The sequence below is a fragment of the Cetorhinus maximus genome, chromosome 7 (genome assembly GCF_964194155.1).
Source record: "Cetorhinus maximus chromosome 7, sCetMax3.hap1.1, whole genome shotgun sequence".
In the NCBI taxonomy this organism is placed as follows: Eukaryota; Metazoa; Chordata; class Chondrichthyes; order Lamniformes; family Cetorhinidae; genus Cetorhinus; species Cetorhinus maximus.
The window spans coordinates 63,915,605-63,941,686 of NC_135885.1; the positions used below are offsets into that span (position 1 = coordinate 63,915,605).

The 26,082-nt window shown below is 42.4% G+C and overlaps 1 protein-coding gene across 1 annotated transcript in view; it reads right to left on the bottom strand.

Annotated features, from left to right (window-relative positions):
- The window catches only part of slc9a2 (solute carrier family 9 member 2), an 81,915-nt gene extending 67,079 nt beyond the window's left edge, over nucleotides 1-14,836 (bottom strand). Inside the window, exon 1 of the mRNA XM_078545620.1 lies at nucleotides 14,348-14,836. Coding sequence (XP_078401746.1) covers nucleotides 14,348-14,672 — 325 coding nt within the window. The 5' untranslated portion in view covers nucleotides 14,673-14,836. The remainder of the gene's footprint in view (nucleotides 1-14,347) is intronic.
- Between the last annotated feature and the right edge of the window lie 11,246 nt (nucleotides 14,837-26,082).

Genomic DNA, 26,082 nt, shown 5'->3' on the forward strand with positions numbered 1-26,082 from the left:
GGGAGGTCAAAAAGAGGATCCTGATACGTTTGGGGAAGTGGGTCACCATAAATTTTGGTCTTGCACCCTGGAGAGGATATTCGCAGTTTCACTGAACACAGTTGACTACAAAGGCACAAACTGTTGTCTCACAAGATGGATGGCTGCCAAAGGCCTTAATTTAGGACAATGAAGTCTAAGATATCCTGGTAAAAATTTAAATTATTCTAAAATAATATGTAGTGTTACCCCAGAAAAGGCACATTGCCAGTAGCTGACATCTAGTGTTACAGATGCAAAACTTTATAAAGGTAGTTATTTTTTAAACTCTTAATTCAAGGTAAAACAGAATGTCCAAGAGTTGGGTGGGGCATGGGGTTTGCAGCTGGAAATGGTGAAAACATATTGAACTCTGCCTGGAGACAAGTCCATGTGATTTGGTTGTCAGGGAACAGATACCCCGGTCGAAACCCATAGAAACTCAAGTGCCAGTTTTCACACCTTGACACAGGAGAAGCAGCTGACCTTGCCGAATAGAGACACTCAGATTCAGACTCAGATCTGGAGAGAGGGACTAGAAACAGCTGCTGCTGTGCCAAGCAGTGAAAATGACTGTTGTGCAAGCCACCAAGCAGGATGCTGGTGAGAATGGATTCTCTTTTTGAAGAGATGGGACTTGTACAGATTTAAGAACCAAGGAGCCGCCACAAGGTACTTGCTGCTGGAAGTCAATTCAAAGATACTCAGAAGATTCAGTGAACGGACCTTTGAAGGATACTGGAAGACTCACCCTGGTGTACCAGGGAGAAGGGATATGTTTGAAAAATCAGGAGGAGTTTGAGATTTAATCTACAAGGCTACATATCTGCTGAGAGCGTGGCATAACATACAAACATGGCTTAAAGCATTTTTGGCTGTTAATTAGTTAATGGAGAAAGTATCCTTTTCTGTAGAGTATTAGTTGCCTACTAAGTAATGTTTAGTTAATGTTCATTTTAGTTTGCTTGTTAGAGTAAAAGTCCAAAATATGAAATCTTGTCATGTGATTGTGTCAGTGGCTAGAAAAATCATATCTCTTAGTTATTGGCCTCCACAGGAATTGTAACATTTGGTAAGCAGTAGCTGGTTTTATTGACAGCTCACCCAACTAGTCCCTAAACCAGGAGAGCTGTGGGAAAGGCTTATGCTCAAACCTTCAGGTTCCTGTCCTCCCGAAAAAGTCTGAGAAACCTGGAATAACAGCTACAAACAAAAGAGAGAGCACGGTGTGTGAAGCTGACATTAATTTGAGGAATTACTAGACATAAAAATGTATTTATCCCACTAACAGGGCTACTGTACTGTTATTTTCAATGTTTTGAGAAATATTACAAAAACTAAAAATCATTGTAGGTACTACAAATTTTTATTAAAAAAAACAATTTGTTCACACCTCGATGGATATTCATCAGTTTGTCTTCCGAAGACAGGAAATAAGCATATGGAGCTACACAGCAGATTATCTTGCTCAAATAATGAGAATCTAATGATTGCAATGACTCCTAGGTTGTGTTATAACATAACTAGATATCAGGCAGTAAAGATAAACATCCAAGATAAAAGGATACAGGGTCTGCTTACGGCTGCGATCAGCCGCAGTGATACTGAAACCAAGATAACACCCTGGATTTTATATAAAAATTTTAATATCTAACTAGATAATATTTTTTTTTAAAAGAAAGTGAATCTGTGGCACTCACATGATGTACAAAATGTGAGTTCCTACTGCCACAAGTTTGACTTCTCTCAAGTCACTGAAGGTGATAGCAAAGGAATCAAACATTTGGCATTAGCTAGAATGAAAGCAAAATAGTGCAGATGCAGGGAATCAGAAATCGAAACAAAGTGCTGGAAATACTCAGCAGGTCTGGCAACATCTGTGGAGAGAGAAACAAGAGTTAATGTTTCAAGTCGAATATAATTCCTTGTTTGGGAGAGCGCTTTCATTGACAAATGAAACTTAACATAAGACGCCACTAATTAGCTGCCCTATATTGTCTCTGGTGGAATAAAGGTTGATAAGTTCCATAGCTGATGGCAGAGTTCATGCCAGAAGGCTATAACATGCCCAGGAGAAAGAGGATATCCCACTCTAAATGTTTGTGTGATGATGAATTGGGACAGCCCAGGAGGTGAAAGACAGGCCACACACCAACAGGAAAGGGAACTGGAGTAGCGAACCACAGGTGGTCAGGATCACATTTGTGGACAGAACACCTTCAGTAAAGTGGCCACCCAATCTGCTTTTGGTCTCCCCAGTGTACGGCAATATAAATAGAATGAAAAACTAAAATGAGATACATATGGGGTGCCTGAGGCCCCAGAGGTGTGGGAAGAGTTTAATGGACAGGTATTGCACCTGCTACAACTGTATTGCAATGCCTCATAGGAAAGCAGTTAAAACCCCCAACTGTTGCAGTATGATATGTCAGAAAGTAGGAGAAGGGAATGGCATGGACTGGAAAATGTGCTTAGTTTTCCATTTAAAAAAAAAAAATTGTCCATTCATGGAATGTGGACATCACTGGCAAAGCCTGCATTTATTCCACATTCCTAACTGCTTGAGGTGCTGGTAATGAGCTTCCTTTTTGAATTTTTTTATTCATTCATGGGATGTGGGCATCACTGGCTAGGCCAGCATTTATTGCCCATCTCGAATTGCCCTTGAGGCGGTGCTGAGCTATCTTCTTGAACCGCTGCAGTCCATGTGGCATAGGTACACCCACATTGCTGTTAGAGAGGAAGTTCCAAGATTTTGACCCAGCGACAGTGAAGGCAGGGCAATATGTTTCCAAGTCAGGATGGTGAGTGGCTTGGAGGGAAATTCCAGTTGGTGGTATTCCCATGTGCCTGCTGCCCTTGTCCTTCTAGATGGTAGTGGTCATGGGTTTGGAAGGTGCCATCCAAAATGCCTTCGTGAGTTTTTGCAGTGCATCTTGTAGATGGCACACACTGCTGCTACTGTGCATCATTGATAGAGAGAGTGAATGTTTGTGGAAGGGGTGCCAATCAAGTGGGCTGCTTTGTCCTGGATGCTGTCAAGCTTTGAGTGTTGTTGGAACTGCACTAATCCAGGAAAGCGAAGAGTATTCCATCACATTCTTAACTTGAGGCTTGTAGATGGTGGACAGGCTTTGGGGAGTCTGGAGGTAAATTACTATCTGCAGGATTCCTATCCTCTGACCTGCTCTTGTAGCCACAGTATTTATATGGCTAGCCCAGTTCTGCTTCGTGTTAATGGTAACCCCCAGGATGTTAATAGTGGGGCATTCAGTGATGGTAATGCCATTGACTGTGAAGGGGCACTGCTTAAATTTTCTCTTTTGAAGATGGTCATTGCCTGAAGCTTGTGTGGTGTGAATGTTATTTGTCACTTGTCAGCACAAGCCTGCGTATTGTCCAGGTCTTGCTGCATTTGGACATGGACTGCTTCAGTATCTGAGGAGTTGTGAATGGTGCTGAACATTGTGCAATGTGCAATCATCAGCAAACATCCCCATTTCTGACCTTATGATGGATGGAAGGAAGGTCATTGATGAAGCAGCTGAAGATGGTTGGGCTGAGGACACTGCCCTGAGGAGCTCCTGCAGTGATGTCCTGGAGCTGAGATGACTGACCTCCAACAACCACAACCATCTTCTTTTGTGCTAGGTATGACTCCAACCAGTGGAGAGTTTTCCCCCTGATTCCCACTGACTCCAGTTAGGGCTCCTTGATACTACACTCAGTCAAATGCAGCCTTGATGCCAAAGGCAGTCACTCTCATCTCACCTTTAGAGTTCAGCTGTTTTGTCCATGTTTGAATCAAGGCTGTAATGAGGTAGGAGCCGAGTGACCCTGGAGGAACCTAAACTGAGCAGGCTATTGCTAAGCAAGTGCCGCTTGATAGCACTGTTGATGACCCCTTCCATCACTTTACAGATGATCAAGAGTATACTTATGGGGCTGTAATTGGCCAGGTCGAATTTGTCCTGCTTTTTTTATACCTGGCATACCTGGGCAATTTTCTAGATTGTCAGGTAGATGCCAGTGTTGTAGCTGTGCTGGAACAGCTTGGCTAGGGACTTGCTGGGTCATTTCAGAGAGTAATTAAGAGTCAGCCACATTGTTGTGGGTCTGGAGTCACATGTAGGTCAGACTGGGTAAGAACAGCAGATTTTATTCCCTAAAGGACATTAGTGAACCAGAGGGATTTAAAAATAAACAGCAATCTAATTGTTTCATGGTCACTATTACTGATACTAACTTTTTTTTTAAATTTCCAGAATTATTTAATTCACTGAATTGAAACTTGCCAGTTGCTATGGCGGGATTTGAACTCTGCCTCTGGATCATTAGTTCAGACCTCTGGATTACTAGTCCACTGAGCTGTTAATTGTATATTAATTTTATTTAGTTGTATGTGTGTGGTAGGCATTAAACAGGGAATTCACTTGTACGCCTATAGCTAGGAGCAGACTGAAACTGCGGTTATTGAGTTTGGAGATATAGGTTTACTTCTGCCACTGAAGGTCGGTGAAAGGAATGTTCTTGCCTCTGTTTATTAACCTGTTTGTCTGTAAATAATATATCACATAAACCAATGGACGGATTTCAAAAGCACTTGGTAAACAGATAGGCTGTGGCCCAAGGAAGAACTGATTAGTTTTTGACAAAGATGCATTCAAGTTCCTGGAATTTTTCTTTAAAGGTTCCATTAACCTTGGGAGATAGGGCGAGTTGACTTATTAAAAATTGTTGTGGGTTATTTTATCTAAAACAATCACCATTTTAAAATGTTATACTTTGTCTCAGCTACTCTGGTGCAATTGTCACAGCTGCGAAAACGTGAGCAGAGTTTTCAGAGCAGGTTGCTAGATGTCGATTGGCCCAAAGTCTCCTCAGTGTGATGTGTGATCTTAATAAAAAAGATTTCTTTCTTCAGCTTTGTAATTACAGACCATCAAACAGAGCAGAAAAAGCATGAAGGAACAGTTGCATAATTATAATAATGTAGTGTTAACACAGTATGGCAGAGGTTTGTGCTCCACTGAGTGCCCTCTTCACCTGTAATATGTAACTCTGCAAATAAGAGCTGAAAAAATTATCTAAAGATGGCTCCAGTTCCAGAACCACCTGGCTTTCTAGATATAACATATTCCACCGTAACCCCATGTGGATGTATGTATTGTAGATGGTGAAAATGGCAGAAAATTTACTGACAAGTGCGAGGCTGGAAATGTGAAAACAAGAAGATTATGTCCCTCAAAACTGACACAATCAAGGGGAAGCTCAGCTAGGTAAAAACAAAAGTGATGTTAGAATCTCTGCTTCATGAAAAGCAGAGTCATCAAAGAAGAAATCCTTACAGCAAAAGAGTGATCAAAGTAATTCAGAGTCTGAGAGCTTGTAATGTGTTTTTGGAAAGTCCATTGCCACAGAAACAGGTCAAGGTCTAGCAGGGAAAGATAGCAAAATGCCAAAGGTGAAACATGTAACAGTGGGGAATGAATGGAGGTTAGAAGCATAGGAAATGAAATTTACAATATCAGAATGCAAAATCAAAACAGTCAACATAATATAGAAGCAGGAAGCAGACCCCACATGGGTAAAACTGGAAGAATGTTCCACAAATCCTCCAAAAATATAAAATAGCTGAGATGCATGCAGTTCCTACTGCAATGATATTTATTTGGAGAAAGTAAATGGAGCTGAAGAAAAATTGCTTAAGGGAGAAAGTGCAATGGTATGTGCAAAACCACTAGTCAAGGAAGATGTATAATGTCCCAAGATTATCAATGTAGGTATAGATGGACTGTAGGTCCATGGTGAAAAGGAGAGTTGAAACCACAGAAATCAAGTCAGCAAAGCATAAGACATCTAGTACCAAGTAAGATACATCTTACGCCAGCCTAATAAATGCATGCAGTTAATTCAGTGTGATACTCATATAGTGATGCATGCCAAAGTCTGTTCCACCCTAACCTCTGCAATTCCCTCCCTAAATCTCTCCCACCCCTGCTTCAAGGTGGTGCTCAAAAACCTACCACTTCATCCAAGTTTTTAGGCCACCGGTCCTAATGTCCTGTCCTTTGACTTGAAGTTAAATTTATTATCTGATTAAGTTCCTGAAGTGCTTTGGTATGTTTAATTAATGTGCTATATAAATGTAATTTGTGGCATCACGAAACCCAGTTCCACCCCGATCTATTAGATTCAGTTAACAAAGTTATTGCCAGCACATCTGCAAAAGGCAATTCCACTCCAATCTAACATAGTTGCCTACACCTCAATGGAAGGAAGTCTCTTTCTAGCCAGAGTATTACTTCCCTCTGACTAGCTCAGTCCCATATGCAGCTTCTTCAAATTGCCACAGGTGCATGCAAGTTGCCAAACTGATGAAATTAATTGCTCTCAAGCTGAGGATTCTTAAGCAGCTCAATGTTATGTTTTTTTTAAAGAAAGTACAAATCTGCATATTTTGTGTAGCAGATCAACATCCCTAAAAAATTGCAAATGTTACATCCTCATTCAAAAAAGGGTGTTAAGGATAAATCCAGTTCAGGTCAGTCAGATTAACCTTGATGGCAGAAACACTTTTGGAAATGATAAACTGGGACAAAATTAACAGTCACTTGGACAAGTGTGGGTTAATTAAGAAAAGCCAGTATGGATTTATTAAAGGCATAACAGGTTCAACTAATTTGACTGCCCCTCTTGGCGAGGTAACAGAGGGCTGATGAGGATGATGCAGTTGACATGGGTGCACACGGACTTCCAAAAGCTAGTTGTTAAAGTGCACATAATAGGCTTGTCAGCAAAGTTAAAGCCCATGGAACAAAAGGAACAGTGGCAGAATGCATACGAAGTTGGCCAGTGACAGGAAACAGAGCAGTGGTGAATCGTTGTTTTTCGGACTGGAGAAAAACAGGGCAGAATTTTGCCCTTGATGAGCGGGTGGGCCCCACTGGCTCGGCGGCGGGCAGGCAGCCGATCGCCGCCAAAACGGGCCCCTCTGCCATTTTAAGTGGGCGGGCCTTAATTGGCAGGCCGCCCGACGGGAAGCACTATGTGCTTCCTGTGCGGGGGTGGTGGGGGGTGGGGATTCCCCATCTGTCAGAGTCACAAAACCTTTATTAAACTTTTTTTAAAACAGACATGAAACCTCATCCCGCCAATGAATGAGATTTCATGTTTTTTCAGAAGCCCGCTGGGGCTCCTGGCCTGCCCGCCAGCCTTTAATTGGCTTAATTATCCTGTCAATGGCCTCAATTGGCCATTGACAGGTCGGCGGGTGGACAGCTGATTTTGCTGTCCGCCCGCCTTCCTGAATATTTAAATGGGGCGGGATGAACCCCCGACGTCATCATGCGTCATTTTCACAACGGCGAGTGGGCCCCGCCCCCAGCTTGCCAACGGAAAAATTCTGCCTATAGAGTGGGGTTCCCCAGGGGTCGGTATTAGGACCACTGCTTTTCTTGATTTATGTGAAATGACCTAGACTTGAGAACTGAGGAGAATAATGATTGACTTCAAGAAGACATAGACAGGCAGGGGATGGCAGACACATGGCAGATGAAATTTTATGCCAAGAAATGCAAGTAAATACAGTTTGGTGGGAAGAATGAGGAGAGGCAATATACAATAAAGGAAGTGAAGGAGAAGAGGGATCTTGAACTATACATGTAGAAATCACTGAAGGTTGCAGGGCAGATTGAGAAAATGGTTCATAAGGCATACAGAATCCAGGGCTTTATAAGTAGCAGCGTGGAACACAAAACTGAGGAAAACACAGGCTCAATCTCAAATGAAGTTTTGTGCCTATTTCTGGATGTCACACTTGAAGGCATTGCAAAGGATGCAGAAAAGATTTACGAGAGTGGTTCCAAGGATGAGACTTCAGTTACGTAGATGGGCTGAGAAGAGAGTTGATACAGGTGTCCAAAATCAAGGGGTCTTGACAGAGTAGACAGGGAGAAATTACTGCCATTGTGGGAAGGATAGAGGATCAGAGGAGATGGGTTTAAGGTGAATGCCAAAAGAACTAAAGGCGACGTGAGGAAAAGTGTTTTTGTTAAATGCAGCAAGTGGTTAGGATTTGCAATGCAAAAAGTGTAGTGAATGCAAATTCAGTCAATGTTCAAATGGGAATTGGATAGCTATCTAAAGAGAAAACAGGAACAGTGATGTAGTAGAATCCAGAGGCCCAGGCTAATGCTCTGGGGACAAGGGACAAATCCATGGCAATTGCTGAAATCTAAATTCAGCGAATTAATAAATCTGGAATCAAAAGCTGGTTTCAATAATGGTGACCAGGAAGCTATCAGATTGTCGTTTAAAAAAAAACATCCAGTTCATGAATTCCTTTAGGGAAGCAAGTCTGGCCTACATGTGACTCCAGACCCACATAGTGTAGTTGACTCTTAACTACCCTCTTGCAATTTGTATTAAACCACTACAGAGAAGTCAAAAGGAAATAAAACCAGATGGACCACCCCCTAGCCACAGGAAATGAAAATGACATTGTGTGCAGTCAGCCTTGCAAATTCCATCTTACTGGGGGCTTGTGCTAAAGTTGGGAGAGCTGTCTCATAGACTAGTCAGGAAACAGCCAGGCATATTCGTGCTCACTAAATCATGCCTTATGTCCAATGTACTAGACACTTCCATCAGCATCCCTGGTTATGTCTTGTCCTACCAACAGGACAGAGCCAGAGGTGGTGGCACAGTGGTATACAATCAGGAGGGTCTCCAGACTCATGACATCAGGTCAAATGTAGACAAGGAGACCTCCTGCTGATTACCACCAACCTCACACCCCTCAGCTAATGAATCAGTACACCTCCATGTTGAACACCACTTGGGAAAAGCATTATGTGGGACAAGGGCACAGAATGTACTCTGGGTAGGGGACTTCAATGTCCAGCACCCCGAGTGGCTCACTGCTGACCAAGCCCAGCAGGGTACATCTGTCAGGCTGGGTCTGCAACAAGTGGTGAGGGAACCAACTATAGGAAAAAATCTACTTAACCTCATCCTCACCAATCTACCTGTCGCATTTGCATCTGTCCAGGACAGTATCGGTAAGAGTAATCACCGCACAGTCTTTGTGGAGCCAAAATCCTGTCTTCACACCGAGGATACTGCCCATTGTGTTGTGTACCACCACTGTTTTAAATGGGATAGATTCAGAATAGATCTGGCAGCTCAAAACTGGGAAACCATGAGGCACTGTGGGCCATCAGCAGCAATAGAATTGCATGCGACCACTATCTGTAACCTCACTGCCAGGCATATTCCCCACTTTACCATTACCATCAAGCCAGGGCATCAATGCTGGTTCAATGGGGAGTGTGGGAGAGTATGCCAGGAGCAGCACCAGGCATATCTAAAAATGAAGTGTCAGTCAACCTGGTGAAGCTACAACACAGGACTACATGCATGTTAATCAGCAGAAGCAGCATGCGATAGAGCTAAGCGATCCCACACCAACAGATCAGATCAAAGCTCTGCAATCTTGCCACATCCAGTTGTGAATGATGGTGGACAATTAAACAATTAATGGAGGATGAAACTCCACAAATATCCTCAACCTCAATGACAGGGGAACCCAGTACACTAGCGCAGAAGACAAGACTGAAGCATTTGCAACCATCTTCAGCCAGAAGTGCCAAGTAGATGATCTATCTCAGCCTCCTCCTGATATCCCCAGCAACACAGATGCAAGTCTTCAGCCAATTTAATTTTCTCCACATGATACCAAGAAATGGTTGAAGGCACTGAATACAGTAAAGGCTATGGACCTTGATAACATCCCAACTACAGTTCCAAAGATTTGTGCTCCAGAATGAGCTGTGCCCCTAGCCAAGCCATTCCAGTACACTAGCATCGATCCAATAATGAGAGAAATTTCCCAAGTATGTCCTGTCTACAAAAAGCACAACAAATCCAACCAGGATAATTACCCCCAGTATACGTTCAATCAACAAAGTGATGGAAGGTCTCGTCAGTGCTATCGAGCAGCATTTTCACAACAATGATCTGTTCACTAACGCTCAGGTTGGGATCCACTAGGCTCCTGACCTCATTACAGCCTTTGTCCAAATACAGACAAAAGAGCTGAATTCAAGAGGTGAGGACAGGGAATGACTGTTCTTGACTTATGGATGGCATTTGATTGAGTGGAGCCTGGTAAAATTGAAGTCAATGGGAATCAAGGGGAAAACTCTCCACTGGTTGGCATCATACCTAGCACAAAGGAAGATGGTTGTGGTTGTTGGAGGCCAATCTTATCAGTCCCAGGGCACTGCTGCAGGAGTTCCGCAGGGTAATGTCCTAGGTCCAACCATTTCAGTTGTTTCATCAGTGACCTTCCCTTCATCATTAAGGTCAGGTCAGAAGTGGGGATGTTTGCCGATGATTGCACTATGTTCAGGACCATTTGCAACTCCTCAGATACTGGAGCAGTCTGTGTATATATGCAGTAAGACCGACAACGTGCAGGCTTGGGCTAAGTGGCAAGTAACATTTGCGCCATATAAATGCCAGGCAATGACCATCTCCAACAACAGAATTTAACCACTTAAAGGTAAAATACTGTGGATGGTGGAGATCTGAAATAAAAACAGAAAGTGCTGAAAAAACACAGCAGGCCTGGCAGCATCTGTGGAGAGAGAGGAGTTAACCTTTTGAGTCCAATGTGACTTCTTCAGAATTCAACCAGAATTTAACAATCTCCCCCTTGATATTCAATGGCATTACCATTACTGAAACCCCACTATCAACATCCTGGGGGTGTGACTATTGACCAGAAACTGAACTGGACCAGCCATATAAATAAAAAAATAGAAAATGTTGGATATACTCATCTGGTCTGGCAGCATCTGTGGAGGGAGAAACCAGAGTCAAATTTTCCATAACTTCTCCACTATTTGCAAAGTAGAAGTCAGGATTGTGATGGAATACTCTCCATTTGTCTGGATAAGTGCAGCTCCAACAAAACTCAAGAAGCTCAACACCATCCAGGGCAAAGCAACCTGCTTGATCGGCAAAGGCATCCTATCCACCACCAATGCACAGTGGCAGCAGTGTGTACCATTCACAAGATGCACTGCAGAAAACAAGGCTCCTTCGACAGCACCTTCCAAACCTGCAATCTCCACCACTGAGAAGGACAAGGGCAGCAGATGGATGGGAACACCGACCACCAGCAGCAAGCTCCCCTCCAAGCCACATGCCATTGTGACTTCAAACTATAATCATCATTCCTTCACTGTCACTGGATCAAAATCCTGGAACTCTCTCCCGAACAGCACTGTGGATGCACCTACACCAGATGGACTGTAGCAGTTCAAGATGGCTCATCAATACCTTGTAAAGTACAAATGCTAGCCTAGCCAGTGACACTCAACCCACGTGGTCAGCACCTTGCTGCTGGCATGCGTTTTTGTTCCACTTTATTTTGAGTCCGTATGACTGTTCAGAAGATACTGACAGAGCTGCTGAGTTTTTCAAGATGTGCACAAGATGGTTTTTAGACCAGTATGTCAAGAAACCAATGAAGGAACAGGCTATCCTAGATTTAGTTTTGTGCAATGAGAAGGGATTAATTAATAATCTTGCTGTGCGGGGTCCTTTAGGGAACAATGACCATAACATGATAAACTTCTTCATTAGGATGGAAAGTGAAGTACTCCGATCTGAAACTAGGGTCCTAAATCTAAACAAAGGAAACTACAAAGGTATAAGGCATTGGCAGGCTAAGATACATTAGGGAACTTCATTAAAAGGCATGATAGTGGATAGGCAATGGCTAATATTTAAGGAACGAATTTATGCATTGCAACAGTTATACATTCCTTTCTGGAGCAAAAACGCAACAGGAAAAGTGGCCCAACCATGACCAACAAAAGAAATTATGGGTAGTATTAGGTCCAAAGAGGAGTCATATAAAGTTGCTAAAAAAAAGTAGCAAGCCTGAGGATTGGGGAAAGTTTAGAATTCAGCAAAGGAGGACCAAGAGATTGATTAAGAGGAGATAAGTACAGCATGAGGGTAAACTTGCAAGGAACATAAAAGAGGATTGTAAAAGTTTCTATAAGTATGTAAGAAGAAAAAGATTAGTGAAGACAAAGGTATGTCCCTTACAGTCCAAAACAGGAGCATTTATAATAGTGAACAAGGAAACGGCTGAGCAATTAAACAACTATTTTAGTTCTGCCTTCATGGAGGAAGACACAGGTAACTTCTCAGAAATACTAGGGAATCGAGGGTCTAGTGAGAAGGAGGAATTGAAGGAAATGAGTATTACTAAAAAAAAGTGCTGGAGGAATTAATGGAACTGAAAGCCGAAAAATCCCCAGGGCCTGATAATCTACATCCCAGGGCACTAAAGGAGGTGGCCATGGAAATAGTGGATGTGTTGGTGGTCATCTTCCAAAATTCTGTAGATTTGGGAACTATCCAGGCAGATTGGAGGGTGGAAATTGTAACCCCACTTTTTAAAAAAGGGAGGGAGAAAACAGCAAATTACAGACTGGTTAGCCCAACAACAGTAGTTGGGAAAATGCTAGAGTCTATTATAAAGGATGTGATAACAGGACACTTAGAAAATATCAACAGGGTTAGACTAAGTCAACATGGATTTATAAAAGGGAAATCATGTTTGACAAACCTACTTGAGTTTTTTGAGGGCATAACTAGCAGAATTGATAAGGGAGAACCAGTGGATGTAGTGCATTTGGATTTTCAGGAAGGTTTTGATAAAGTCTCACATAAGAGGTTAATGTGAAAATTAAAGCACATGGGATTGGGGATAATATATTAGCATGGATTGAGAATTGGTTAGCAGACAGGAAACAGAGTAGGAATAAATGGGTCTTTTTCAGATTGGCAGGCGGTGACTAGTGAGGTACCGCAAGGATCAGTGCTTGGGCCCCAGCTGTTCACAATATATTTCAACGATTTGGATGAGGGAACCAAATGTAATATTTCCAGGTTTGTCGACGGCAAAAATCAAGTGGGAAGATAAGCAGTGAAGAGGATGTTAAGAGGGTTCAAGGCAATTTAGACAAGTTGAGTGAGTAGGCAAATATATGGCAGATGCAGTATAATGTGGATAAGTGTGAAGTTATCCATTTTGGTAGGGAAAACAGAATGGCGGAGATTTATTTAAATGGTGAAAGATTGGGAAATGTTGACGTACAAAGGGACCTGGATGTCCTTGTACACCAATCACTGAAAGCATGCAGGTACAGAAAGCAGTTAAGAAGGCAAATGGTATGCTGGCCTTCATTGCGAGAGGGCTTGAGTACAGAGCAAGGATGTCTTACTGCAGCTAAACAGGGCCTTGGTGAGACCACACCTGGAGTATTGGGTGCAGTTTTGGTCTTCTTACCTAAGAAAGGATATACTTGCCATAGAGGGAATGCAGCAAAGGTTCACCAGGCTGATTCCTGGGATGGCAGGATTGTCACATGAGAAGAGATTCGGTCAACTAGGCCTATATTCACTGGAGTTTAGAAGAATGGGAGGGGATCTCATTGAAACATATAAAATTCTGACGGGACGGACAGACTGGATACAGGGATAACATTACAGTCCCAGGATATGGGGTAGACCATTTAGGGCTGAAATAAGGAGAAACTTCTTCACTCAGAGGGTGGTGAACCTGTGGAATTCTCTACCACAGAGGGCTGTGGAGGCCAAGTCACTGAATATATTTAAGAAGGAAATAGATAGATTTCTAGACCCTAAAGGTGTCAAGGAGTGAAGGGAGAGCGCAGGAGTATGGTGTTGAGATAGAGGATCAGCCACGATCATACTGAATGGTGGAGCGTGCTTGAGGGGCTGAATTACCTACTCCTGCTTCTATTTTCTATGTTTCTATATTTCCAGCATTTTCTGCTTTTATTTCAGATTTTCAGCATCTGCAATATTTTGCTTTTATTTATCCACAGTATTTGGATTTTTTGGGGGGTTGGGGTTGGGGGTGGGGGTTGAACCCATTACTCTCCCAAGATCTACATTCTAAAAAAGGTCAAAAGATCCATTCGAATGATGATCATGGTCCACATTAAAAAAGAACCACCCACTGGTTTACCTGTATGATGAGGGAAAATTGTATTTAAACAGGCAGACGAAACAAAAATCTATCCTTGGCTAATGGAAAATGAATGCACAAATGAACTAATTTTCTCTTAAAACGCGATCTAAATTGTGTACACTGGGATTCTTACCAAACATTAAAAGGGATCAAAAGTATAACAGGAGCAATATCTATTCAATGAAATCACAGAGTAAATATTTGCCTTCCATTCGTGGCGCCAGGTTCCGATTTTTTCAAACTTACCTATTTTCGCTAAAGAAGCCAACAGAATCCAGAGGGTGATCTCAAAGGGAACCTGCACATGATAATAATCCACAGAGAAGACACTCAGCCGCTCATCCTGGTTTGCAAAGCTTCTGGAAAGGTGATGTTTGGAAGAATCTTGGTGCTGGTCACTATCCTTCGTCTCTTCATTATTGAGAGTCGAACCGTTTCCAAAAGTGGCCTCGACATTGTTTAGAAGAAAAACAACCAAAATAAAATAAATAGGGAGCAGGAAACGGCAGCACTCCCTAGTGACCCGGAATGATCCATTGGCTCTGCCACCGGCCATGGTCACAGGTAACATTAAAAAAATTACCTCTCTACTCTGCTACAAAGTAGCAGTCAGACGTTAGATTACAAAGACTTCTTAGTTTTACAGTCAGTACATGGTCTGATCAGGCCTAACACAGGCTGTTTTAAGAAGCAGCAAGACTCAGCTGAACAAGTCGAACAGGTATAACAACTTGCACCGTCCAATCATAGTGCTCATCGGTTACTTTTACAGCTCCATTGATACCTCAACGCCACCCACTCTCTTGTGTACCAGGTATATCAAGTTCTCTCTGCCAAGTACAATTATCCCAGGAATGCACAGCAATCTCCACCTGACTGGGTGGTGCATACCCAATTACAATCCTTGTTGTGCATGGCTGCTCGATTCCATCTTGCATAGCACTTTCCTAATTGCTTTAACAAGTTTCCCCTCTGACTGATTTTCACCCTCAACGATTTCCCAACAACCTGTGGCGGCTGTAACTCCTCCCGCTTTCAGAAAGCAGGTGCTAAAGGGAGAATGCAGGGACGTTGATAAACACAGAACCAGTTTACTAAGGCGACCTACACTCTCAAATCAAACTGAAGTTTTAGACCACATTGTCATTCCTGCTATTTGAGTTTAGTGAAAGCAACACTATGAATGTGATTTTTACAATACTTTGGGTGGGAAAGAGGTCTGTTACGTGCTGGACTATAAAAAACTGAAGGAGTAATGTTTTGATCAGGATTCAAGATGAAAATCATGCTTCTATCAAGAAATCTAGACGAAAATTGTGATATTGTGCTTTGAAATGGCAATGTGAATGCATAATTAATTATCAGCGATTAAACTAAAACTAATGCAGAATTTGCTGTCAAATGTGCAAATGTTACAGCAGCTTCAGGCTAGGACAGCTACAAGGTTAAACACAAATCCGAAAGTTGTTGTCCAGAATGTACTGCTGCTCCAACGTTAGCTTTGTGTAAATAACACCTTGCCATCTTTCCTCACCATTGAACGATGTGCAGATGCTATTTTGCACCGTAAACACGAACTAAACTCATCAAAGTTGTCTTGTCTATGTCAGTCTAACTACCCTTTTTAATGGTGTGATATGTGTTGGTTACTGCCAGCCAATCTCTCTAGCACTGAAAATTAATTATTTCAAGTGAGGAGCCTCATTTCTTCACGTTTGAATTGTTTAGTTTAAAAATGTAAAATTTAAAACTGTATTTTTTTGTTTCTTTCATTCGGTTTCTTTTGAAGTGGCAGATGGAATATAACGTGGGGAAGTGTGAGGTCATTCACTTTGGTAGGAAGAATAAAGGCATAGACTATTTTCTAAATGGGGAGAGAATTCAGAAATCTGGAGTGCAAAGGGACTTGGGAGTCCTAGTCCAGGATTCTCTTAAGGTTAACTTGCAGGTTGAGTCGGTAGTTAGGAAGGCAAATGCAATGTTGGCATTTATTTCAAGAGGACTAGAATATAAAAGCAGGGATGTGCTACTGAGGCTTTATAAGGCTCTGGTCTGACCACATTTAGAATATTGTGAACAATTTTGGGCCCCGTATCTCAGGAAGGATGTGCTGGCCCTGGAGATGGTCCAGAGGAAGTTCACGAGAACGATCCCAGGAATGAAAGGCTTAACATATGAGGAACGTTTGAGGACTCTGGGTCTATACTCGATGGAGTTTAGAATGATGAGGGGGGATCTGACTGAAACTTACAGAATACTGAAAGGCCTGGAAAGAGTGGACGTGGGGAAGATGTTTCCATTAGTAGGAGAGACTAGGACCCGAGGGCACAACCTCAGAGTAAAGGGAAGACCTTTTAGAACAGAGATGAGGAGAAACTTCTTTAGCCAGCGAGTGGTGAATCTATGGAATTCATTGCCACAGAAGGCTGTGGAGGCCAGGTCATTGAGTGTATTTAAGACCGAGATAGATAGGTTCTTGATTGGTAAGGGGATCAAAGGTTACGGGGAGAAGGCGGGAGAATGGGGCTGAGAAACTTATCAGCCATGATTGAATGGCGGAGCAGACTCGATGGGCCAAATGCCCTAATTTGTGCTCCTATGTCTTTTGGTCTTATGGTCTTCTCTTAATCCAATATTTCTTTGTCCCTTTAATTTTCTGAGCCTGATTTGCAATTGAATTCACCCACTCTAGTTCACACTTCTCAGACCCATTAATTTCACAATCCTTCTATCTGATTATTACAGAGATGCACATTTTTGAAGACGAGTCATATTGGACTCCAAACATTAACTTTGTTTCTGTCTCCACAGGTGCTGCCAGACCTGCTGAGTTTTTCCAGCACTTTTTGGTTTTATTGCACATTTGCTTGCCCTATCCATTCTAGTGCCAGATGCCTGATTTTCAGTGCTATACTGTTATCAGCTTGGACTTTCAGCAATTTGACACCATTTTTTAAGCAAACCTAAACTGCGAGGCTAGTATAAATAAGGCAGATACCGTTAGATGCCCTGCCACTGTGAATTAGGACCCACAGTGTTTTTCCTTTTTCTCAAGGTTGTATGGATATCTGACACATCTGGAAATTCATACTTCTGTCAGGAGTCTCCAGGTTAATTTACTGAAAGACTCCCACTAGAGTTTGCCTTTGCCTGGTTTGAACTGCACACTCTCCCCCTAGGCTTGCCAACCATCTAGGATTGTCCTGGAGTCCTCAGTGATTAACGATGAATCTCCTATACAGTGCTATCAGCAACCAGGGAGAAAAATCCAAGAGGTATTTATAAAAAGTTGTTTTTTTTTAACACAGAATTGTTACAGCCCAGGAGGAGGCCATTTGGCCCATAGTGTCTGCACAAGTTCTCCAAATGAGCAATTCACATAGTACCATTCTCCCGCCTTCTCCCCGTAACACTGCACATTCTTGCTTTTCTTTGAAAACTTTCTATGTTCCAAGAGTGACTACATTTCAAAAGACTTCATTGGCTGTAAAGTGGATTGAAAGGCTCATTGGTTGCAAAAGGCGCTATATGAATACTGTGTGTATATACGTATATATGTATACTATTGGTAATAAAAACATTAGAGATGGGAAAAAGGGCTGTTTGACATGGTAGGGCAGTTGAAGACAGGAGATCATGTCATGAAACCTCAAGGAATATTTCCAACCAGAGTTAGTAACTCTATCTCTCCTCCTGAGGCCACACCCCCACATCCCTAAGCATGTTCCAGTATTGTGGAACTACTGTTTGAATCAATATACTGCGCCACTCTACAGTACTTTCCCACCGTTGTGGAGCAGATTTGGTTGACAATTGATGTGAGAAATTCAGGACGGGCGTAGGTTGGCATGGGGTGTATGAGGGACCATGGGAGTAGGTAGAGGGGAATAGGTTGACATGGAGGGTACGAGGGGACATGGGTGGTGGGCTTGGTGTGGATAGGCATGAGGAGTGTGAGGGGTGAGTGCAAGAGGGCCTTAATGCTTATATTATAACTGGGAGAAAGTCCCAGGGCCTTTTAAATAGCCCACCTCAGCATCCGGCAGCCCCTGTGGCTGTCTCCCAACTGTTTCCGGGGCCAGCGAGCCTAACTCCAGTTAGCACCCGCCCCCCCGGAACAAAAATTCAAACATTTAGGTAAGTTTCTCTTGAGTTGGGTTTGGGGAACTGGGAATTTTCCCAACTTTGCGCACCCCAAAAAAATTTGGCCCCCTGTCTTCTATAGGGTCACCCACCCACCTCACCTAAAAGAAAAACTATCCATGTTCAATAAGGAATGGCTTCAGGATTGGGACTAAGCTGCTGCCTGAAATTCCACGCTGGGAATAAGCATGAAGCAAAAAAATAAACTGGTCCAATAAATCATGGTGGGCTGATCAATGTGAAACAGCAAGCTGTGGGACAACAACAAAAGAGAAATTGCTAGTCCAGGGCAAGAAACCCAAGCTTTTTTCACCACCAAATATTCTTCAGAGGCAGAAAAAAAGTGGAAACTGTATACCTAACAGTGAAACATGGTGGCTCATTTCACACGATGGACTGATCCTTGAAATTGGCAACCCATCTATACTCTGATTCCTTCTTTGCTAAAAAAAACTTATCATTTGGACAGACAAAAACAGGGAAAATTGTAACAAATGTTCTTAGCAAGTTGAGCATTTCAAACTTCATATCTGAGTGTTTCAGTTGCAACAAACACCTTTAATACAGGAATTAGGAAGACACATCTCTTTTTTTTATTCATTCATGGGCATTTATTGCCCTTGAACTGAATGGCTTGCTAGGCATTTAAGAGTCAACCACATTGTTGTGGGGGTCTGGAGTCACATGTAGGCCAGACCAGGTAAGGGCAGTAGGTTTCCTTCCCTAAAGGACATTAGCAAACCAGATGGGTTTTTACAAAAATTGACAATGGTTTCATGGTCATCATCAGACCTTTCATTCCAGATTTTTATTGAATTCAAATTCCACCATCAACCATGGCAGGGTTTGAACCCAGGTCCCCAGGGTATTACCCTGGGTTTCTGGATTACTAGTCCAGCAACAATACCACGACGCCATCACCGCCCCCTATTTGTGTACAGTACTACATTGCCAAAGATGGATGTGTGTCCAAACTGCTAGACTTTTCTAAACATCCATTTGAGGCTTCTGGGGCAATTATAGATCATGTTCTGACAGCACTGGAAAAAGCATTGGACTTCCAACAAGTGGCAGCTTTTTCAGCTGATAATACCAATGCCATTTTTGGGATTCAACACACTGCACATCCAATACATTCTGGAAAGAGCCCAAAGATTTCCAAAGCTGCTTGCTTAACTCATGTTGTCAACAATGCTTTTAAAACATGTCTACATGAGTTAAATAATGACATAGATGCTGTGGTGAGGAAAATATGTGGTCACTTCTCTTCATTGGCAGTGCAACATGAAGACCTCCAAGAGTTTGTGGAATTTGTTGATCTGGAGTCAGTTGAAGCATATGAGCTTCATATCAGTTACACACTGATCATCATTGGAAAAAGCTGTGGATTGCATTTTGAAAGTGTGGCCTGCTTTGTTTTCATATTTTAGCAACAGTGATTGTTCAAAGCATTTACGGAAGCTCCTTATGATGGATGAAGAACAGCATGATGGTGGAATCTGCCAGCACAAGTGTTGTCTCCATCTATCAAATGTTCTGTGCCAACTTGTTATCACTATTTGAATGAGCCAACCTAAAGCTACAGTCCATGTAAACATCTGCACTTGACTGAATGATGTCATTCAGCTCTCACATCATCACCTCTGAAAAGATCAATGGTTCGTTTTTTTGGCTTCAAACACCGCAAACACTGGTTCAGCTTCCTGATCACCAAAGAAAAGAAATAACAAGCAACTTCTTCACATGCATCCAGGCAACAAGTTCATATCTTGAGAAGCGGTTTGACCTGACAACTAATAATCTGCTGTTTTCCCTGAGATGTCTGAACTTGAATGGTGAAGATCTCAAATTAGACTCCCTAGTTGAGTGCATGGAAAGTTTCCAGCTTCAAGACACACTGTCAGTTGATGGTCTTTATGATGAATATTGTATTCTTATATCACTGTTAAAGGATGTTGATCAGGTGAATTCAGTTCCAAGTAAATGTAATTGGATATTCAGATCATGCACAAATTTGAAAACCTGTACACGCTGGTGTCATTTGCCTTAAGCATTCCCCCATCAAATGCACAAGTCAAGAGACTGTTCTCACTGATGGGACAGAGGTGGGATGGTGGTAGGAATATGTACAGTTTTGATCTCATTAAGGCTGAACTTCAAGTAAAATGTCATCAGCAAATGTAACGCAGTGAATTTATAACCTTTGCACAATCTAATAGTCTGCTGAAAGCTGTAGCATCAAAAGAAAAGTATCTCAAGAAGTGAGACAGGGGACTAGATATTTCAGAACTATTGCAGTCAAATGTATAATAACTTTAACCGAATCTAAAGATTTCCAATGAATATATCTTCAGGGATGAGAAATCTCCCTCGTTTGGCGGATTTCCAACATTGCCATCTTGGAAATTTTAAGGAAAGGACTTTTTGGAGATTGTGGGGCAGCAAGGTCCTTGAGAAGCAGTGAGATCCTCGAGTGGTGAGGCATTCCTTAAGGAGAAGTGTGGTGCATCAAGGAGCAGCATGGAGCGTCAATGAACAATGAGAAGCAGCGTGGAGCATCGTGGAGCGTTGGGAACAGTGAGGAGCATCGAGGAGGCAGACTGTAGGTAAAATAGATTATGTTTGGATGTTGCGAGGTACTTAGTTTTGTAGTTAGGTGATCTCCAATTCCTCCAGATAGGAACACTGTTCTTTAAGTGTGGCATCTTTGCTGCCATAACTTTGGAGCATGGAAATGGTGTACATTATTATTATTTACAATGCAGCCTCTACAACTGCACAACTGCAGTAAAAAAGCTACAAATCCTTCGGGGGGTGCAATCATCAGTTACACATAGAACTTAATTCTTTTACTGAGTTAATGATTATCAATGACTCTCCTTTCTCCTGGTCTCTGGTCTCACCAGTTCAGATGGCTATAAATTCAGGATTCTTTCATGCAGCCAAGGCAAATGGAGTGCAGCTGAGGAAACTGAGTACAAACCTGAGAGTTTGGTGAGTGAGGGAGTTTAAAATGTTAATTCTGGTCTTAAAATCTAACCCAGTCTGATTTGGTCAGTAGTCAGAGACAGGATGGGGGTGACTGCGAGTGGGAAAGGTAAGGGGGCCCAGAGGGCAATAGTGCAGGAGTGTCAGCCTCTGAAATTGTCCAATAGGTTTGAGGTTCTCTCATCTTGTTTGGATGAGAGTGGGGATTGCAGGGTGGATAAGCAAACTGATCATTACACCATGGAAGCCATTCAAGTGGGGTGAGCAAAAAGGAATATAGTGTTAGTAGGGGACAGTATAGTGAGGGGATTAACAATGTTCTCTGTAGCAAAGAGCAAGAGTCCAGACATGGCACCACTGGAAGCCATTCAAGTGGGGGGAGCAAAAAGGAATGTAGTGGTAGTAGGGGACATTATAGTGAGGGGGATTAACAATGTTCTCTGTAGCAAAGGGCAAGAGTCCAGATGGCTGTGTTGCCTGCCCAGTGCCAGGGTTTGGGACATCTGCTCAGAGCTGGAGAGGAACTTGTAGTGGGAGGGGGAGAATCCAGTTGTCGTGGTCTATATAAGTACCAATGACACAGCTAGAACTAGGAAAGAGGTTCTGCATAGACAGTATGAGGAGCGAGGCACTAAATTAAAAAACAGAATTTCAAAGGTTATAATCTCTGAATTATTACCTGAGCAGCGTGCAAATTGGCATAGGGTACATAAAATTAGAGAGATGAATACATAGCTCAAAGACTGGTGTGGGAGAAATGGGTTCTAGTTTGTGGGGCACTGGCACCAATACTGGGGAAAGTGGGGACTGTAGGCATTGGGACTGTCCACACCTGAACCGTGCTGGGACTGGTGTTCTTGTGAACCATTTAACTAAAGAAGGGGAGAGAATTTGAAACTAAATAGTGGAGGCAAGGGATCAAAAGTGGGAAGATGTGGACTATCAATGAGTAGAGACAAGGTAAGAGAGGAAAATAGTAATATGGGAAATGAGGGTCAAAGGGACAAAGAGAAAAAACCTAAGAATGCACCAACAATCAAGTCTAGATGTTACAAAGATAGAAAATAGACAAAACTAAAGGCTCTGTATCTGAACGTTGTGCAGCATTCATAACAAAGTAAACAAATTTATAGCGCACATTGAAGTAAATAAATATGATCTGATAGCCATTAAGGAGATGTGGACCCTGAATATTGAGGGATATATGACATTCAAGAAGAATAGGTAAAGCTGGAGTGGTAGCACTGTTAATCAAGAATGGCATTTGTGGAATGGTTAAAGTTGATCTTGGTTCAGGGCATCAGGATGTAGAATTGGTTTGATTGGAGATGAGGCATATTAGAGGAAAGAAGTCACTACTGGGAGTGGTCTGCAGGCCCCCTAACAGTAACCACAATGTTGGACAAAGTATACAAGAAGAAATATTGGGTGCTTGTGATAAAGGGACGGCAATAATCATGGGTGACTTTAATCTACATATGAACAGGAAAAATCAGGTTGGCAGTAGTAGCCTGGATAAGGAGTTCATAGAATGCTTTTGAGAGAGTTTTTTAGAGCAGCACATTCTGGAACCAACCAGAGAGCAGGTTATGTTAGACTTAGGCCAGGATTTTCCTGCCCAGTCATGGTTGGGACCTACTGCAGATGAGATCCGCCACCGGTGAGGCGGCGCCCCAGCCAGAAGTTCATTGACTTGCGGCAGGACCGGACGATCCCGGTGGCAGGTGGGTGCAGAAAATCCTGCCCTTAGTATTGTGTCATGTGACAGGGTTGATTAATGATCTCAGAGTAAAGACACTCTTAGGTAGCAGTGACTACAATATGATTGAATTTTACATCCAGTTTGAAAGGGAGAAGAATGGGTCTAAGAATGGTATTTTAAACTTAAATAAGGGCAAATATGTGGGCATGAAAGCTGAGCTAGCTGAAGTGAACAAGAATACTAGGCTAGGGGATAGATCAATAGTGAAGCAGTGGCAGACATTTAAGGGGATATTTCAGAATACTCAGAATAAGCATGTTCTTACTATGAAGAAAAATGCTAAGAGGAGGACCCACCATCTGTGGTTAACTTAAAAAGTTAGGGAAAGCACAAAGATGAGTGACATCTTGAAAGCACAAAGCAGGTCAGATGATTGGTCAGAACATAGAGAACAACAGAGAATGGCTAAAAGGTTAATCAGGAGGAAAGAATTAGAGTGTGAGAGGAAGCTAGCTAGAAATGTAAAAATGGATAGCAAGAGTTTCTACAAGTACTTAAAAGGAAAAAGTGAATGTTGGTCCTCTAGGGTGTGACAATGGGGAGTTAATAGTAGATAATAAGGAAATGGCAGATGAAATGAACAAATATTTTGTTTCTGGCTTCACGATAGAGGATACAAAAAACATTCCAGTAATAGCTGTAAATCAGGAGGTGGAAGGGAGAGGAGAACTTGGTGAAATTATAATCACTAGGGAAGCAGTGCTGAGCAAACTGATGGAGCTGCGGACTGACAAGTCTCCGGGTCCAGACGGAATTCATCCTAGTGTCTTAAAAGAGGTGGCCAATGAGGTAGTAGATGCGTTGGTGTTAATTTTCCAAAATTCCCTAGATTCTGGAAAGGTTTTATCAGACTAGAAAGTAGCAAATATAACTCCTCTATTCAAGAAAGGAGGGAAGCAGGCAACAGGAAACTATAGTTAGTTTGACGTCTGTCGTGGGGAACGTGTTAGAATCGATCATTAAAGAGGTTGTAGCTGGGCACTTAGAAAATGTCAAGGTAATCAGGAAGAGTCAGCATTGTTTTGTGAAAGGGAAATCATGTTTAACCAATTTATTAGAGTTCTTTGAAGGAGTGACATGCACTGTGGATAAAGGAGAGCCTGTAGACATACTGTACTTGAATTTTCAGAAGGCATTTGATAAGGTGCCACATCAAAGGTTATTGCAGAAAGTAAGAGCTCATGGTGTAGGGGGTAACATATTAGCATGGATTGAAGATTGGCTTTCTGGCAGAAAACAGAGAGTATGCATAAATGGATCTTTTTCTGAATGGCAGGATGTGATGAGTGGAGTCCCTCAGGGGTCTGTGCTGGAACCTCAACTTTTTACAATTGACATCAATGACTTAGATGAGGGGAACGAAGGCATGTTGGCTTAATTTGCAGATGTCACAAAGGTGGGTCGGATAGTCTGTTGTGAAGAAAATAAGGAGTTTGCAGATGGTTAGCGATAGGTTGAGTGAGTGGGCAAAAATCAGGCAGGTGAAGTATAGTGTGGGAAAATGTAAAGCTATTCACTTTGGCAGGAATAATAAATAAACAGAGTATTACTTAAATGGAGAACAACTGCAGAATCCTGAGGTGCAGAGGAATTTAGGTGCTCTGTGGCATGAGTCATAAAAAGTGAGTATGTAGGTACAGCACATAATCAAGAAGGCTAATGGAATGCTATCCTTTATTTCAAGAGGAATTGAACATAAAAGTAAATATGTTATGCTTTGGTTATACAGGGCATTGGTGAGACCACATCTCAAATACTGTGTGCAGTTTTGATCTCCTTATTTAAGGTAGGATGTAAATGCATTGGAGGTGGTTCAAAGAAGGTTTACTAGATTGATACCTGAAATGAGCGGGTTGACTTATGAGGATAGGTTGGACAGACTGGGATTGTTTCCACTGGAGTTTAGAAGAGTGAAGGGTGACTTGATTGAAGTATATAAGATCCTGAATGGTCTTGACAAGTTGGATGTGGAAAGGATGTTTCCTGTTATGGGTGAGTCCAGAAATAGGGGCACTGTTTTGAAATTAGGGGTTTTCCTTTTGGGACAGAGATGAGAAATTCTTTCTCTCAGATGGTTGTGTGACTTTGGAACGCTCTGCCTCAAAAGGTGATGGAGGCGGGGTCATTGAATATTTTTAAGGCAGGAGTAAATAAATTCTTGTTAAGCAAGGGAATCAAAGGTTATCAGGTGTAGATGGGAATGTGGAACTCGAAACACAACTAGATCAGCCATGATCTTATTGAATGGCGGAGCAGGCTCAGGGGGACAAATGGTCTACTTCTGTGCCTATTCATATGTTCACACTAGTACTCCATCTGCCCACTCTTCCCCCACTGTCAAAATGTCCCTTATTTTATTTCCTCCTCATAATTGGTCACCTTACTTGAGTTGGAACCCTGACATCAGGATCCAACCTACATCCCAACATTATACTATATCATCCATAGTGATTTTGCTTGGATTGGCCAATTAATGGCCCAAGGCTGCCTTCGGTTGGTTCTTGAGGCTGGTGGGGCCAATAAAAGGCCCTTCAGCATGGTAGCAGCTGAAGCTTGCTGTTGCAAGTATTGGAGAGAAAGGGTGCCACCATCTTGAAGTGCACTCTCAGCAACTTTAAAAAATTTGAAATAAAAAATGGCCACAGCCTCCAGTCCACCATTGTGGGGAAGAACCTCTCCATTGGGCAGTCTGTGACCACAGCTGTGGAAAGATAGTTTTTGGGGATGGGCCTCACAAGAAAACAAGAAACTGGAGCAGGAGTAGATCACATGGCCCATCAAGCCTGCTCCGCCATTCAATACGATCAAAGCTGATCTTTGGCTTCAACGTCTGCCTCCCCTCAACCCCCCCACCCACCCCAATCTGCTGCCGGGAGGCTGCCTCCAGGCAACTGCAGTCCTGCTGATGCGCGGGAGCCCCATAGGCCAACTGGGAAATTCAAGTCAGCATCTGATTCATGGCTTGAAATGGTCTTTTACCCACTGTTTATCAGGGTGAAAATCCTGGCCCCAATGCATTTTAATAATCCAGGCAATTCGGTCAACTTGAAGCTGGACCATAGATTGATTTAGGTTGTCATTTATTACT